This window comes from Moschus berezovskii, chromosome 4 (genome assembly GCF_049115385.1).
Source record: "Moschus berezovskii isolate FMDL1 chromosome 4, NW_MosBer_1.0, whole genome shotgun sequence".
Taxonomy (NCBI): domain Eukaryota; kingdom Metazoa; phylum Chordata; class Mammalia; order Artiodactyla; family Moschidae; genus Moschus; species Moschus berezovskii.
The window spans coordinates 42,746,387-42,759,434 of record NC_142463.1 but is presented as its reverse complement, the minus strand read 5'-3'; the positions used below and the strand labels follow the sequence as shown (position 1 = coordinate 42,759,434).

Here is a 13,048-nt window from a genome sequence, read left to right as displayed (position 1 = left end):
CCATAATGCAAGTGGGGTGTCCCTGGTGGCTCAATAGTAAAGATTCTGCCTGCCAATGCAGGATACACAGCTTTGACCTCTGGGTCGGGAAGTTCCATCCCCTGGAGGAGGAAATGGCAGCCCACTCCAGTATTCTTGTCTAAAAAATCCCATGGACAGAGGAGGCTGACAGGCTACAGTCCATGGGATTGCAAAGAGCTGGACATGACTGAGCGACTAAGCACAGCACAACACAGAACAAACCATAATTATGAAAGCAAAATTGAACATAATTTAAAAATCCAGCATTTAGAGCCTCAAAAATTCTAAAAATATCCAAAATTTCCTTTGAAATTTCTCTCCATCTCCTCATTGTCCTCTAGTAAACCTTCTTGTCCTCAAATAGCAATATTAGAAACTGAAAACACATTTAATGTCATTGTTTTCTTTTGGCTAACTACTATATAAAATGTCATGTTCTTTATACATTTCATGGCAAAATATTTAGTTTCAGGTAGATAATCTTGGATGGACTTAGAAAATCCAACCACTGTTTATATCATTATTGCTACAGAAAAACTTGTTTCAAGTGACCGCTTCACAGACAAACTCAGGAACATAAAAACTGTGAGTTGCTGGCTTCCTGAAACTTGTTTACTTGAAACATGGATAGCATATGTGCCAAATCCAACAGAGAAAATCATTCACAGTCTTCTAGCATGGTTTATCTAAGTTAATTCTTTTTAAAGACTATATGTTCTTTTAGAGATTTAAAGCTGACCTTGGTAATTAGATGGGAATTTATACATAAAAGGAGGCTTTTTCCAACCCTGAGCCCTTTAAGAAGGAGAGAAATTGCATAAGGAATGGAATATATATTAAAATCTCATATGCCTCCTTAAGATTTTCCAAAATAACATCACTATTTCTGGGAAGGGAATTGACAGAAAAGTGAGAAGCAGTCCCTTTAAAACTTTTTAGCTAACTACAAAATGAACAGTTGCAGCTTCAAAATGCTTTGTTCCTTTTTGATTATAGCAAAGAATTTTCCAAACAAATAAACTTCATTTCTAGATAGGGGAAAGAAAAGCTTTTACCATTACAAGGTTCATTGCAACAAAAGATCAGTTAACCTAGAACTGCTTAAAGTTTTCTAAACATTGATTTTAGAGACAATAGGTATTAACAAGGAATTGAGAAGTGTGATTCTGTGAATACTCATATTTAAAACAGAGACAGATGCAACCAATAAAACTTAAGTCCTAGTTTTCAATCAGGTTAACATGTCCACTTCAATACAAAGCAAAAAGAAAAATTCATATTTAAAATGTTATGGGGGATCAAAACTAGGAGATTTGTGATGAACATGGATCCAAAATCTGTTCTCCTATTTTTTTACCTCAATGTATTAGTTTTTATTCTTGCAATTTAGAAAAAGTACTGTAGAAGCACTCAGTGCAGAATAGACTTTCTGATAGGTTATTGTGACTAATAAAGATAATAAAATTCATTAAATTAATCTGCACATTGCAAGTAAACCCAGTGAATCCTTAAATTATGCTTGTTAACTTTAAAAATTATTTTAGGATGCAACTATTGGCGCCCCCAAACTTTTCTTTTCAGAAAAACATCTAAGAGCCTGAATAGGGAACTGAAAACATGAGCACTTTTAGTCCAGTTCTGCCAGGTAAGGGAAAACTTCCCATACTGCCTTCCAAATTAACAAATGTCCCTGGAAACCCTGACTCAGTTTCACTTACCTTAAAAAAAAAGTAGCTAAAAGGTCATTTTCAAACTTTAATAATAACATATGTAAAACAATAAAATCCTTGAGTAGTTGCTCTAATCACACAGACTGCACTGTAAGCTTGGCCAGTACACACACCCTTTATGAGTATTTATAATTCCCTTTGCTCATCCTCTTTCCCTTCATAGTCATACTACTTAAGGCTCCACATCACATGATATTCTTTAGGAAAGACCCAATACTAAACATTGCAAAAATTTTTTTAAATGTAGAAATCAACACATCAAGTCCCTTAAAATACACTTTTGAAAGAAAAATATTTGAAAAGAGTCATGGAGCCACAAAGTATAATACCAGTAATGCGCCTGAGGTCCCTGCAGAATTATTTCACTGCCTTCTGTGATACTGGACCCAGTGGAGAGGTAGTAACAATGCTCCTCTATGGCCAGAATTTCCAATAGACATTGAATGAATGGAGCATATATTCTATTCCATCAAAATGAGAACACAAAAGTAAACCATGAGCCATTCTGATAAATATCTGTTTACTCTTGCTTGACACAAAGTAGAGAAGTAGCTTTGAAAAGTTGCCATGGCCATGTTTTTCCTGAGCAGCAGACATTAATAAATACCAAAACACATACACACAAATGCAAATGTGAGTTCTGTCCCTTTCTAGAATAATGTATATGGGCAGATGACATATGTGTGTATAACCGTGCATGAGTGTGTGTGTGTGTATGTGTGATTGTGTGTGTCACATGTACTAATTGAGAAGAGATAGCATTTTAGCTATCTGGATGTTTGGTGACACATTCTCTGAGCCCACTGATGTTTGGTAGACGGCTGCCATGACTGGATTTTCGGTTCTTTTTAGGGGGTTTCTTATCTTTCCAAGGCTATCTTGATAGATAGAAGCCTAGCTTCCTCTAGGGAAGAGTTAAGTGGGAATGATAACTGCTATGACACACTTTCAGAGTAAGAGCATTAAAGAGGTGAAATTGTGAGATGCAGTATCAGAAACTTGCGTATATTGGCAGAAAGGCTGGCATCTAAGTTGGAAGGCCATTGATAGGCAAACTGGACTTCTGGTTAAGTTCCCACCAGCATTTCTAAGGTCATTGAACCAAGAAGATAATAAGTCTTGAATAGCACTGAAGCAGGAACTAGAGGTAGATTAAAAAATATTAGTTTCATTAAAATTTTTAAGCTACTGGAAACACCTGTCCAATTTCTTTTGCAAGGATCTGATGGATGGGAACCGCACCCCTAGTGTCACCTTTAATTCCTAACAGTGCTAAGATAACATCCTTCATTAGATAAATTTGGCAAACACAGAGCAATAGTGTTAATTCAGCTCCAACACAAGTCTTTGTTACAGTTCTCCTTTCATTGTAGTCAGCTCAGATAAGCTTATCACAGGGTTTCGAACTGACATTCTGGGATAGCACAATAGACAATATTACCAAAAGAATCATTAACAAGCATCAAAAAATATTCCTTCCTTCAGAGATAACTTCAGTCCACAGTTCATAAGGCAAGAAGTAAATCTTCCAAGTCCCTGTGTAAGATTAAAATCTAATCAGAATGTGTGTGGATTTAAGAAATGCTACATGAAATTCAGCTGGAGAAATCTAGTACCTCTGTAGACACATTTTTTTTTTCTGAAGATGGCAATGCACATGAGCTTCTAATTGAAAACTCCCTCAGTAATGTTCTTTCTGTTTGTCTTGGCTTGTTATTCAAAGGTTAAATTCAGTTTGAATTAATGAAAATGATTTAATCTTGATCATTACTAAAGTTAGTTTATTTAGGCCTGTGTTTAAAGAACTAGCTTAAGAACCCTTTGCAAACAAGACCAGGCTTCATAACAAAATGATACCCAATCTCTCTTTTAAGGCTATTTTCTAAAATCTGTGGGCCGTGACTGTAGAATTCTTCACTCCCCCAAATCACATTAGCAATGTTTGACATGATGACAGACAGAGCAAAAAGAATTCATTTCTGCCAAATAAGTATAGGCAACACTGCTCTTTTTCTTTTTTTTTTCCACAGCGATTCTCTTCTTATTTCATTTTGGTAAATTTCTAAGGAATGTTTCAAATCTGTAAGACAGACCTTGACTTAAGAGGTGGCCTCTCTGCCATTTTCATGGCAGATTTGAGACACATTATGCACTCAATTCTGCATTGTGAAATCCAGGCTGGGGACAAATTTCTGCCTGTCATCTTAGGAAAGGCCAGGAGTTTTGCACCATCCTGTAGTGTGAAAGCAGAAAATCAAAGCCAGGATAGGGCTGCCTGCTTCTTTCCTAATCAGCTTGCTGCTTTTCTGAGGCAATCTTGGTTGTCACCATGTCCAGCTTAGAGGGTAGTTTAGTAGAATAAAATGTAGTTTAAACAACATCTCCCCCCGGAAAGTTCCTTTTTACACTTAATATTGAATGCAAAAAGCTAATCAGTTAATTTGATGCGTGGCTAAGAGCCATGACACAGGGAACACATTTAACAAGTACAAAATTCGTTTTTAAAAAACCTGATAAAATCCCAAATAAGAAGACAAGAGTCCAAGATATTTTCCTCACATCATTCATTCTGTTGCAATGACAGCCCCCTAAAACTAGAGCCTGTGGACAAAATGAAACCTCTCACCCCAAGGGTATGATGTAAATTGCAGAGATAAAAACATCTTAGAAGAATTTTTAAAAATTTTAAACAGTTCGCTGAAAATGACAGCATGGATAACTGTGTCAACGACCTCTCCTGTCTACTGTCAATTTCAGAAGACAAGTTTCCACTGTAAATGTTTAATCAGTGTAGTCCCAGGAACCCAGAGCAGAAAACCTTATCTTCTCTCCCAACTTCTCTGCTTTGCAAGCTCTTTCCTAGCTCTATCTCAGTTCCTTGCAAGCACTTTAGGTTTTTCTCTCTCATAAGAGCTGGGAGCTCTGTAGGTTCTGAGCTAAACAGAAGCCCTGTGGTTCGATTCCATTAGTCTGAGCCCTGGTCCGCTGCAAGCAAACTGCAGCATTTCTGTTTGCACATCCTGGCAACCGGGTTCTAGACCAGCCACAAAAACAGGCTGCACACATATTTCAACGCTGTTCTCCCCAAACCTCGCCTGTAACCAGTCAACCACAACAGAAAGCATCCTACCTTCCATCATGGTGGCAGAATTGCATTCCTTAATTTCCAAAGAGTCTGAAAAAACACAGGAGGATACGATTCCAGGTCTCAGCTTAAGTCCTCGCAACGCTGCTGCCGCCGAGAGATCTGCTGTGTCCTCTGCTGAAGCCGAAGGAGACAAGTGTTAACCCCAAAGATAGGCCATGGATGCTGCTGGTGCTGCTTCACCTACAGGCTCCCAGGAAGATGCTGCGAGAGAAAGGGAGAGGAACAGCCAGCCGGCCGAGCTGCACCGCCTGCGTTGCCTCGGCCAATCCCTTCAGCTCTGGACCGCGTCACATGGTAGCCAGCCCGCATCTCCTGACACAATACCCCGGGAGAGCACACAGAACCTATTTCCCGTCCCCATTCCCCTCCACCCCCATCCCCTCCGGCTTGTCACCAAATGCACAGCCCCTTCCCCACCTGGTGACGCACTTCCCCCGCCCCTCCTCTTCGTCTTAAGCCTCTTGCAGCGGCTGGGTACCCGAGATTAATTATCAGACGCCGCCACCTTCACCGCGGACTCGGGCATGAAAGGAGCACCTAAGTGACTCGCTGCGGAGGGGACTTATTATTATCTTAAAGAAAAACTTCTTAATAATTCCGTGCAGCCTGGGGTCTTGGCTGCACACACTCAAGCTCCCATTCCCATCTCCCTTTGCCCTGAAGGAATTCCAAATGTCAGTATCTGTGGCCTCCGCACACATCTGTGACTCTCTCCCTCTCTCATTCAGGAGAAAAATCAATCCGGCCGACGTCACATCATAAACAATTATCCCCAAAAGGATGGTGCAGAAGAAATTTCAAAGAGAGCCAGGGGATTAATCGCGCATGACATACCGAAGGGCTGGGAACTGTCATTAAAACAAAGAAACAAAAGAACCCACCCGAGTGGGGCTCTGGAATCGCACTGGCAACGCATGAGATAATTTCTGGGGCGGGAGGCGGGAGAGAGGGGAGCAGGCAGGGAGGGAGGCCTCAGATGGACTACAGCTAGCCGTGCGCGCCGCTTCCTCCCCACTGGACCCGGGCAGCCGGCCGCCGCGGGGAGCGCGGGGCGCAGCTCTGCTCCGCGGCGTTCGAGTCCAGCCGCCAGCGCATCCTTCCGGCCCAGCGCGCACGCGAGCCGCCGCGCAGCCCCAGGTGGAGAGTGGCCGCTACTACCCACTGCAGTCCCTGCAGGAGGCCCAACTTTCTTCTAAATGACACCCCCACCCCCAGCACCTCCAGGATCTATCTGCAGGCCTGCAAGCCCATTCGTTCACTCCAGTGGGGATCCGGAGCGGGACCCAAGTGCGGAAACCTGGCCCGAGGGTCGGGTGGAGTCCCGGTTATACAGCTTCCAGGGATGGACTCTGGGCGCCGTGCTGCTGCTTAAGTGGGAAAGGTTCTGACACCTCGGCTGCTGGGTTGAGACTCTGTCACCTGACTGGTCCCTTCTAGCAGGCTTAGCCCTCAGAGCGCTGAGGAAGCAGAGGGCAGGCGGAGTTTGGGAGAGAGGAGACAGAAGGGAGATGGGAAGGAAAGGAAAGGCCTCTTCAGAACCCTAGGAGACAGCAGCACAAGCGGGCATTTCTCCTCTACAATCTGGAAACGCGACTAGGAGAAAGGCCATTACATCACAGAGCAGTTGTGAACATCAAAGGAAATAACCTCAAGTAAGGTGCTTTACACCATCAGGATTGAATCTCCAATACTGTTGTTAATTATTTGTATTATACATATACCCATGAACTTTTGATCTTGCCCAACCGTGGACATAGTCTAGTTCTTTCTATGAGAGCAAATATTCTATGAGAGAGGTATTGGTGGCTGAGAACGACTAGAGAAAATATAACTAGGAGAGCTAACTGAAACCATATTAACAGATGAAAAAATTCAGTTCCTTAGCAACTTGGAAGTTTTGAAAAACTCATTGTTCTCCCTAAGGACACATATTTCAATGGCCTTGAAATTTCAAAATGAAACTCTCCAGGAGATCCAAACACTTATGCCTTTTCCCTTATATCTGTGAAGCAGTTTAATTTTAAAAGAGGGGAGAATTCTGAAGCAAAACATGGTCCTGAGTACAATTTACAGTTCTCTGAAAACTGCAAGGGTCTTATTGCAAAAAGCAGATTGATTAGTGTGGGAGTCTAGCCAAACATAATGGTTAAGCATATGGATAGATATTGGTGTCAAACAGACTGAGATCAAGTTCTGTCTCTGACACTTCATGAGCTCTGTGACCCTGGACAAGTTATGTAATTCTCTGTGACTCACAGCTTCCTTATTTGTGAAATGGAGATAATAGTACCAAGTTCATAGGACTATAAATAGTACTAATAACAAATCTTTATTAATGACTTACTGTGTGCTAAGCAGTGTCCTAAATACTTTGCCAGTAAATTACTTAGTATTGTGTCTGGAGCATAATAAACCCACCATGTTGTCTTTTTAAGATTATTTCTACCAAAGGGCGACACGACTGAGCGACTTCACTTTCACTTTTCACTTTCACACATTGGAGAAGGAAATGGCAACCCACTCCAGTGTTCTTGCCTGGAGAATCCCAGGGATGGGGGAGCCTGGTGGGCTTCCGTCTATGGGGTCACACAGAGTCGGACACGACTGAAGTGACTTAGCAGCAGCAGCAGCTACCAAAGGGCTACCAGAGGCATCAAAGAAGCTTGTAGCCAACTGAGAGTTATACCACATACACAGAGAAAAACTTAGTGAAAGATTAGGTGATGCATCCAGAGGTGTAATATTGTCAAAGAGTTCTCAGAGACTGCTGTGTAGGAGAGTGATTACTGAATGATATAGGGAACTCTAAATTAGAAAATTGTCTTCATATGGAGTCTGGAGGTTAAGTGCAGGCCCTGAGGTGCAGGGCGAGGCAGCACTGTCAAAGCTGTAAGGGGAAAGGAGAGCCAGGGCAACCCAGACGGCCTGCCTTTGCTCACCTGATGCGAGCTTCACAGTGCGTTAGAGCAAACCTCTCCAATTCAGTGTGGGCACACAGTTTTGTTTGCGACTAACCAGAGACAGCAAGTGGAGAAGGAAATGGCAACCCACTCCAGTATTCTTGCCTGGAGAATCCCAGAGACAGCAAGCCTGGTGGGCTGCCGTCTATGGGGTTGCACAGAGTCAGACACAACTGAAGCAACTTAGCAGCAGCAGTGGCAGAGACAGGAAGACGACTCAGGGATTCTTTTGGTTAGTGGAGTGTTCATAGAAAAAAGAAGTGTCTAGTTACGACTGCTAGAGAAGGAACAAGAAAGGGATGTATGGTAAAGGTTGTTAGGTCAGTATCAAGACTGGTTAAACTTTATGCAAGCTTATAAAAAATACTGCTATCAGTTATAAAAGCATCTGATAAGCAAAGTTCTTTAAATAAAAAACTGTTCAAGTATATTATCAGAAAAAGATTACACATTCTAATTTTTTTTTATAGGTTTTTTTGGGGAAAAAAGTTATTTTCTCGAGAAGAAAGTACTTTAGATTGTAGCCCCAATTTCATCCCTTCCTAGGATAGCTTTTTCTTACCAAAGAGTACAAAGGAGAATTTCTAGCTACTATAATAGTGAAATACTTTTTTTCTTTTTTCTAGTTTTAAATGGAAGACAAAGGATCTGTGGAAAAGATCAGGCAAATTACTGACTTGCCCCGAAGTACAAGGGCTATGCAGGAGTCTAACCCAGGATGGCAAATGTGTGCCCAGATCACATCAGAATCTCAGAGAGTGCCTGAGACTAGTCCAAGACCCAAAAACTTAATTGCTGAAATCACTAGACATTTAAAATTTTTTTCTGAAGTAATATTTGTATGCTAGTGACGCTTTGCCAACTAATGAGAAGAGCCAACCTGTTGGAAAAGTGACCCTGATGCTGGGAAAGATTGAGAGCAGGAGGAGAAAGGGACAACAGAGGATGAGATGGTTGGATGGCATCACTGACTCATTGGTGCTGAGTTTGAGCAAGCTCTGGGAGATAGTGAAGGACAGGGAAGCCTGGCGTGCTGCAGTCCATGAGGTGGCAAAGAGTCAGACACGACTTAGCAACTAAACTGAACTGAACCAAAGCCCTATTACACATCAAAAAAAAAAAAAAAAAACAAATCCTATTATATAATTTACCATACATACTGAATTTCTTCACTATTTCTCAATGGTAGTGTGTATGTGGTGGGGGTCAGGAATCAGCTTATATTTCAGAAAGAGAAAGAAAATAATCAGAACTGAGTCACAAAGGAAGAAACAAAATTAACACAAAAGGAAAGCTTTTAAAAATGGGCCCAGATATATAGCTCCAAGACAGTGACCTCAGGATGACATTGACTCTGTCCGTCTTGCTCTCCCTGCTGAAGCAGTTCAGTGAATGTCAGAAGGAAAATATTTTCTAAGCTCTGGAAATCAGCAAGGGTCCCACTTGAAGGATTGGATTTCCATGGGATGAAACAGATGAGGAGCAGAAAATATATATGCCCATGTTCAGTATATTTATATACTTTGTTAACAGGAAAAACCCCAACTAGAACTGACATGGGCAGAGAAGGAATCTTATGGGTATCTCACAGTATGGGAAGCCCTGCACAGCTGAGGGAGAGCAGGAATTCAGTCCTCCAGAAAACAATGTGACCAGAAGCAAGTACTCACAACTCTGTTTCTCCCAGCCCATCAACTTCTTTTTGCTTCCTCGTTTTTCTGCCTGTGATCAGAGAGCTGGCCATTTAAGTCCTTCAGGGTCATATCTTCATAGCTTGACTGTCCAAGATCTTCAAAAAAACTTCCAAGAAGGACTCTGGCTGACTCTGGTTTGGAGCACTGTTCGAACTTTGGACCCATTAACTAACCAGGTTGATGACGTCTCATGATGGACTTATTCAAATCTAAAGTTACTTTGGGCTTAGTCGTATGTCCATTACTAAGACTAAACACAGGAGGAAAACAGGCACGTTTCTATGACAAGCAATAATATGAACCCCTAACGATCGGAGGGATAGAAGAGACATTGTCAAAGGAAGAGAGGGCACTATTTCCAGAACAAATGTTGGGAGAGCAACTATAAAACAGTAACTGTCCATCATGTAGACATTAGTCAGTGAACCTAACATAAAATTTGCAGAAGTATTCGTGATAGCAGAGGGACTCAGATGCCATACTCACAGCAGTCAGAATTCTTACTCACTCACTACATTCAGAGGGAATTGCATACGCTATAGTCATCCTCTTCCCCTCTGTGGGAAAGGAGGGCAGAAAAGGGGAGAACTCTTCCTATTTGTTGATCCACAGACACTAAAGACATGCGCTGAAATGTTTGCCACCCTTGGGTTCATCACTTCCCAGAGACCCACGTATCTAGATCTATACCAGTACTGCAGGAACTTCTGTCAGCTGGGAGTACTGTTATATAGTACTATATATATATCTAGACTTACATTGACAAAGATAAGCAGTAAAGACTGAACACACCAGCAGAATCAGCAATTTCACAAGAGGGAGAGGGTAAACAATCATAGCTCCACTGAGGTAGAGGAAATGTAGAAAATCAGAGAGCCAATCTTTAAAAAATCAATTTTTTACTTTTGATAGAATTTCAGGGATATAGCAGCAGTAAACAAGAGCAGACTGCTGGGATAAGAGTATACTGAGGGCCAGAAAGACAGCATGAAAGTAGCAAAAACATTCTTATTAAAATTGTTAAATGTTACAGCTGTAGTAAATATACAATACCGATAAGAAGGAATATTAATGGGCCGGGTGGCAATATGCTTGAAATATAGACTGTCCCAAACACAGTGGAATTTTTTTCTCTTTGAAGAATCAGTTAACTCAGATAAAGCTTTAACAGTTGGAGAAAGTAAAAAGATAAAGCTCTGAAATTCATTTGTGAATTATAAAATTTAACAAAAAATAATTAAAAAGTAGTTCAATCTTGCTTCTGAATATTGATGCAAAACTTTTACATAAAATAACAGTAAATGAAATCTAGCTTTTCAAAAGCATTATATGTATTTATATATATTTAATATATATATATTACAGATATGCTAGTAAGTTAGACTTTATCTTAGGGGTAAGAAAAAGTAATTCAACATTAAGAAATCTAAAGTATTAGTCACAATGTTAATTGTCACAATTTTATTGAAAATGTCATAATTTTATTGAAAACAAAATTATGTTATTGTCTCCACAATTGCTGAGGAGATATCTGATAAATTTCAACTTTTATCACTCATTAAATAAATAAAAATCTATTATAGAAAGATATTTTTTAAAGTTCCTTGGTATGATGAGATAAGCAAATCTCTTTCTTAAATCTGTCATCTTGTTAAATGGAGATGTGTTGAAAACAATCTTTATTAAAATTAGAAATAAGACTTAAATTATGCCTGTTATTTAATACTTAATACTGTTCTGTGGATGCTGGCCAAAAAATTAGGGATAAAAATTATAAAATTGTGTCAATGATAGTGACATGTATTAATCAAAGCATTTTTCTCTAGCAGAATACACAGGAAGACTGCATTTGTTGGTTTTCCTTGCATCTGGATGGAGTTATATGACTGAAATAAGGCAGTGGAATTTCCCAGGCCTGGCCTTTACAGACACCCTACATACTCTCCATACCTCTTTTTTCCGTTCCAAATGGCAAAGAGCTGCTTGATATTAATTAGACTTCAAATGTGCAAAAACTAAACTTGTATTGTGTTCATCTCTATACCATTTATAAACATTATATATGTGAATATGTACAGTTTGCATATTATAAGTGTGTATAATCTTTTGTGAATGATATATCCCAAAGTATATATCTTTAAAAGAGCTAGAGGAAGAGTAATCCAAACAGGGGACACTTCAGGTGTAGAGGCCATCAAAAGTGACAGGATGCTGAGCAGCAACATGGTGGTTGGCAAGAACAAGTGCCTTACAGAAGGTAGCAAAAAGGAAGCAAGAAGGATGTAGTTGAGTCATTTTCTAAGATTGGTATGATGTGAAAACACCAGCCATGTTCAACATAAGAAATACTGGGAAAACACTAATCACGAGAACTCAAGGAAACAAAATCTCATCTGATGACCTCAAGGATCATCAAATTCAAGCTAATTACTGAAGATGTTCAGTAATTAAATCAGTAATTCAGTAATTCCAAAAACTGCCTAATTTCCATGGCTTGCTTCTTACCTGTGACAGACTGTCAAAAAATGGCAGATCATGATTGAAGCTCATATTGATGTCAAGCCTACCCATATTGTTTGTTTCATCTATTCTGTGTGAGTATTACTTAAAATGCAACAATTAGATTTGGAAGACCTCCTATGCCCAGCACCAACAGGTCTGCCAAGTCTAGAAGAAGATGATGGAAATTGTGACCCAGAGGAGCAGACAAAGGACTTGAAAGAGGTAGTCACTAAACTAATTTCAGACAGCATCAGAAAAGACATAGAAAAAGCTTGACAGTCTATTTATCTGCTCCATGGTATCTTTGTTAGAAAAGTAAAAATGCTGAAGAAGCTCAAATTTGAATTGGGAAAACTCCAGAGCGTCATGGTGAAGATAAGTTTTGGAGAAGCTTCTGGAGATGAGACAGGTGCTAAAGTCGAATGAGCTAATGGATATGAGCCACCAGTCCAAGAATCTGTTTAAAATTCAGACAATTAATAATGATAAATAAAAGACCTTATTTGTGGGGTTTACAAAACAAAGGAAAGAACTAGGTATGTTCTGGAATCTAAAACTGCACTGATACAGTAGTCACTGCTACATGTGATTATTTAGCAACTGAAATGTGCCTGGTCTGATAGAAAAAAAAAACTTATGGTTATCAAAGGGGAAAGGCATGGAAGAGGGATAAATTAGGACCTTGGGATTAACATACATACACTACTGTGTATTAAATACATAACCAGCAAGGACCCACTATATTTTATATACTATATCATATAGGGAATTATATTCAATATCTTATAATAACCTATAATGGAAAAGAATCTAAAAAAGAATATATATATTGCATGCAACAGAATCAATTTGCTGTACATCTGAAACTAATGCAACATTGTACATCAACTATATTTCAATAATTTTTTTTAAAAAGTTATGTGACTAGTCTGAATTGAGATGTGATATAAGGGTAAAATGCACACTAGATTTGAAGAAAGGACAAAACAAAGA

At 39.9% G+C, this 13,048-nt stretch overlaps 1 protein-coding gene and 1 pseudogene across 6 annotated transcripts in view; one reads left to right on the top strand and one right to left on the bottom strand.

Annotated features, from left to right (window-relative positions):
* SGIP1 (SH3GL interacting endocytic adaptor 1) overlaps positions 1 to 5,439 on the bottom strand; it is a 232,138-nt gene extending 226,699 nt beyond the window's left edge. For 5 of the 6 annotated variants that reach the window (XM_088835365.1, XM_088835361.1, XM_088835363.1 and 2 more), the window contains exon 1: positions 4,882 to 5,176. In XM_088835365.1, coding sequence (XP_088691491.1) covers positions 4,882 to 4,891 — 10 coding nt within the window. In that variant the 5' untranslated portion in view covers positions 4,892 to 5,176. Of the gene's footprint in view, positions 1 to 4,881; positions 5,177 to 5,316 lie in introns of those variants that run through there. The other variant, XM_055404071.2, reaches the window with a different exon arrangement.
* A 656-nt stretch (positions 5,440 to 6,095) lies between these two features.
* On the top strand, positions 6,096 to 12,520 carry LOC129541761 (small ribosomal subunit protein eS1 pseudogene; annotated as a pseudogene).
* The last annotated feature ends 528 nt before the right edge of the window (positions 12,521 to 13,048 follow it).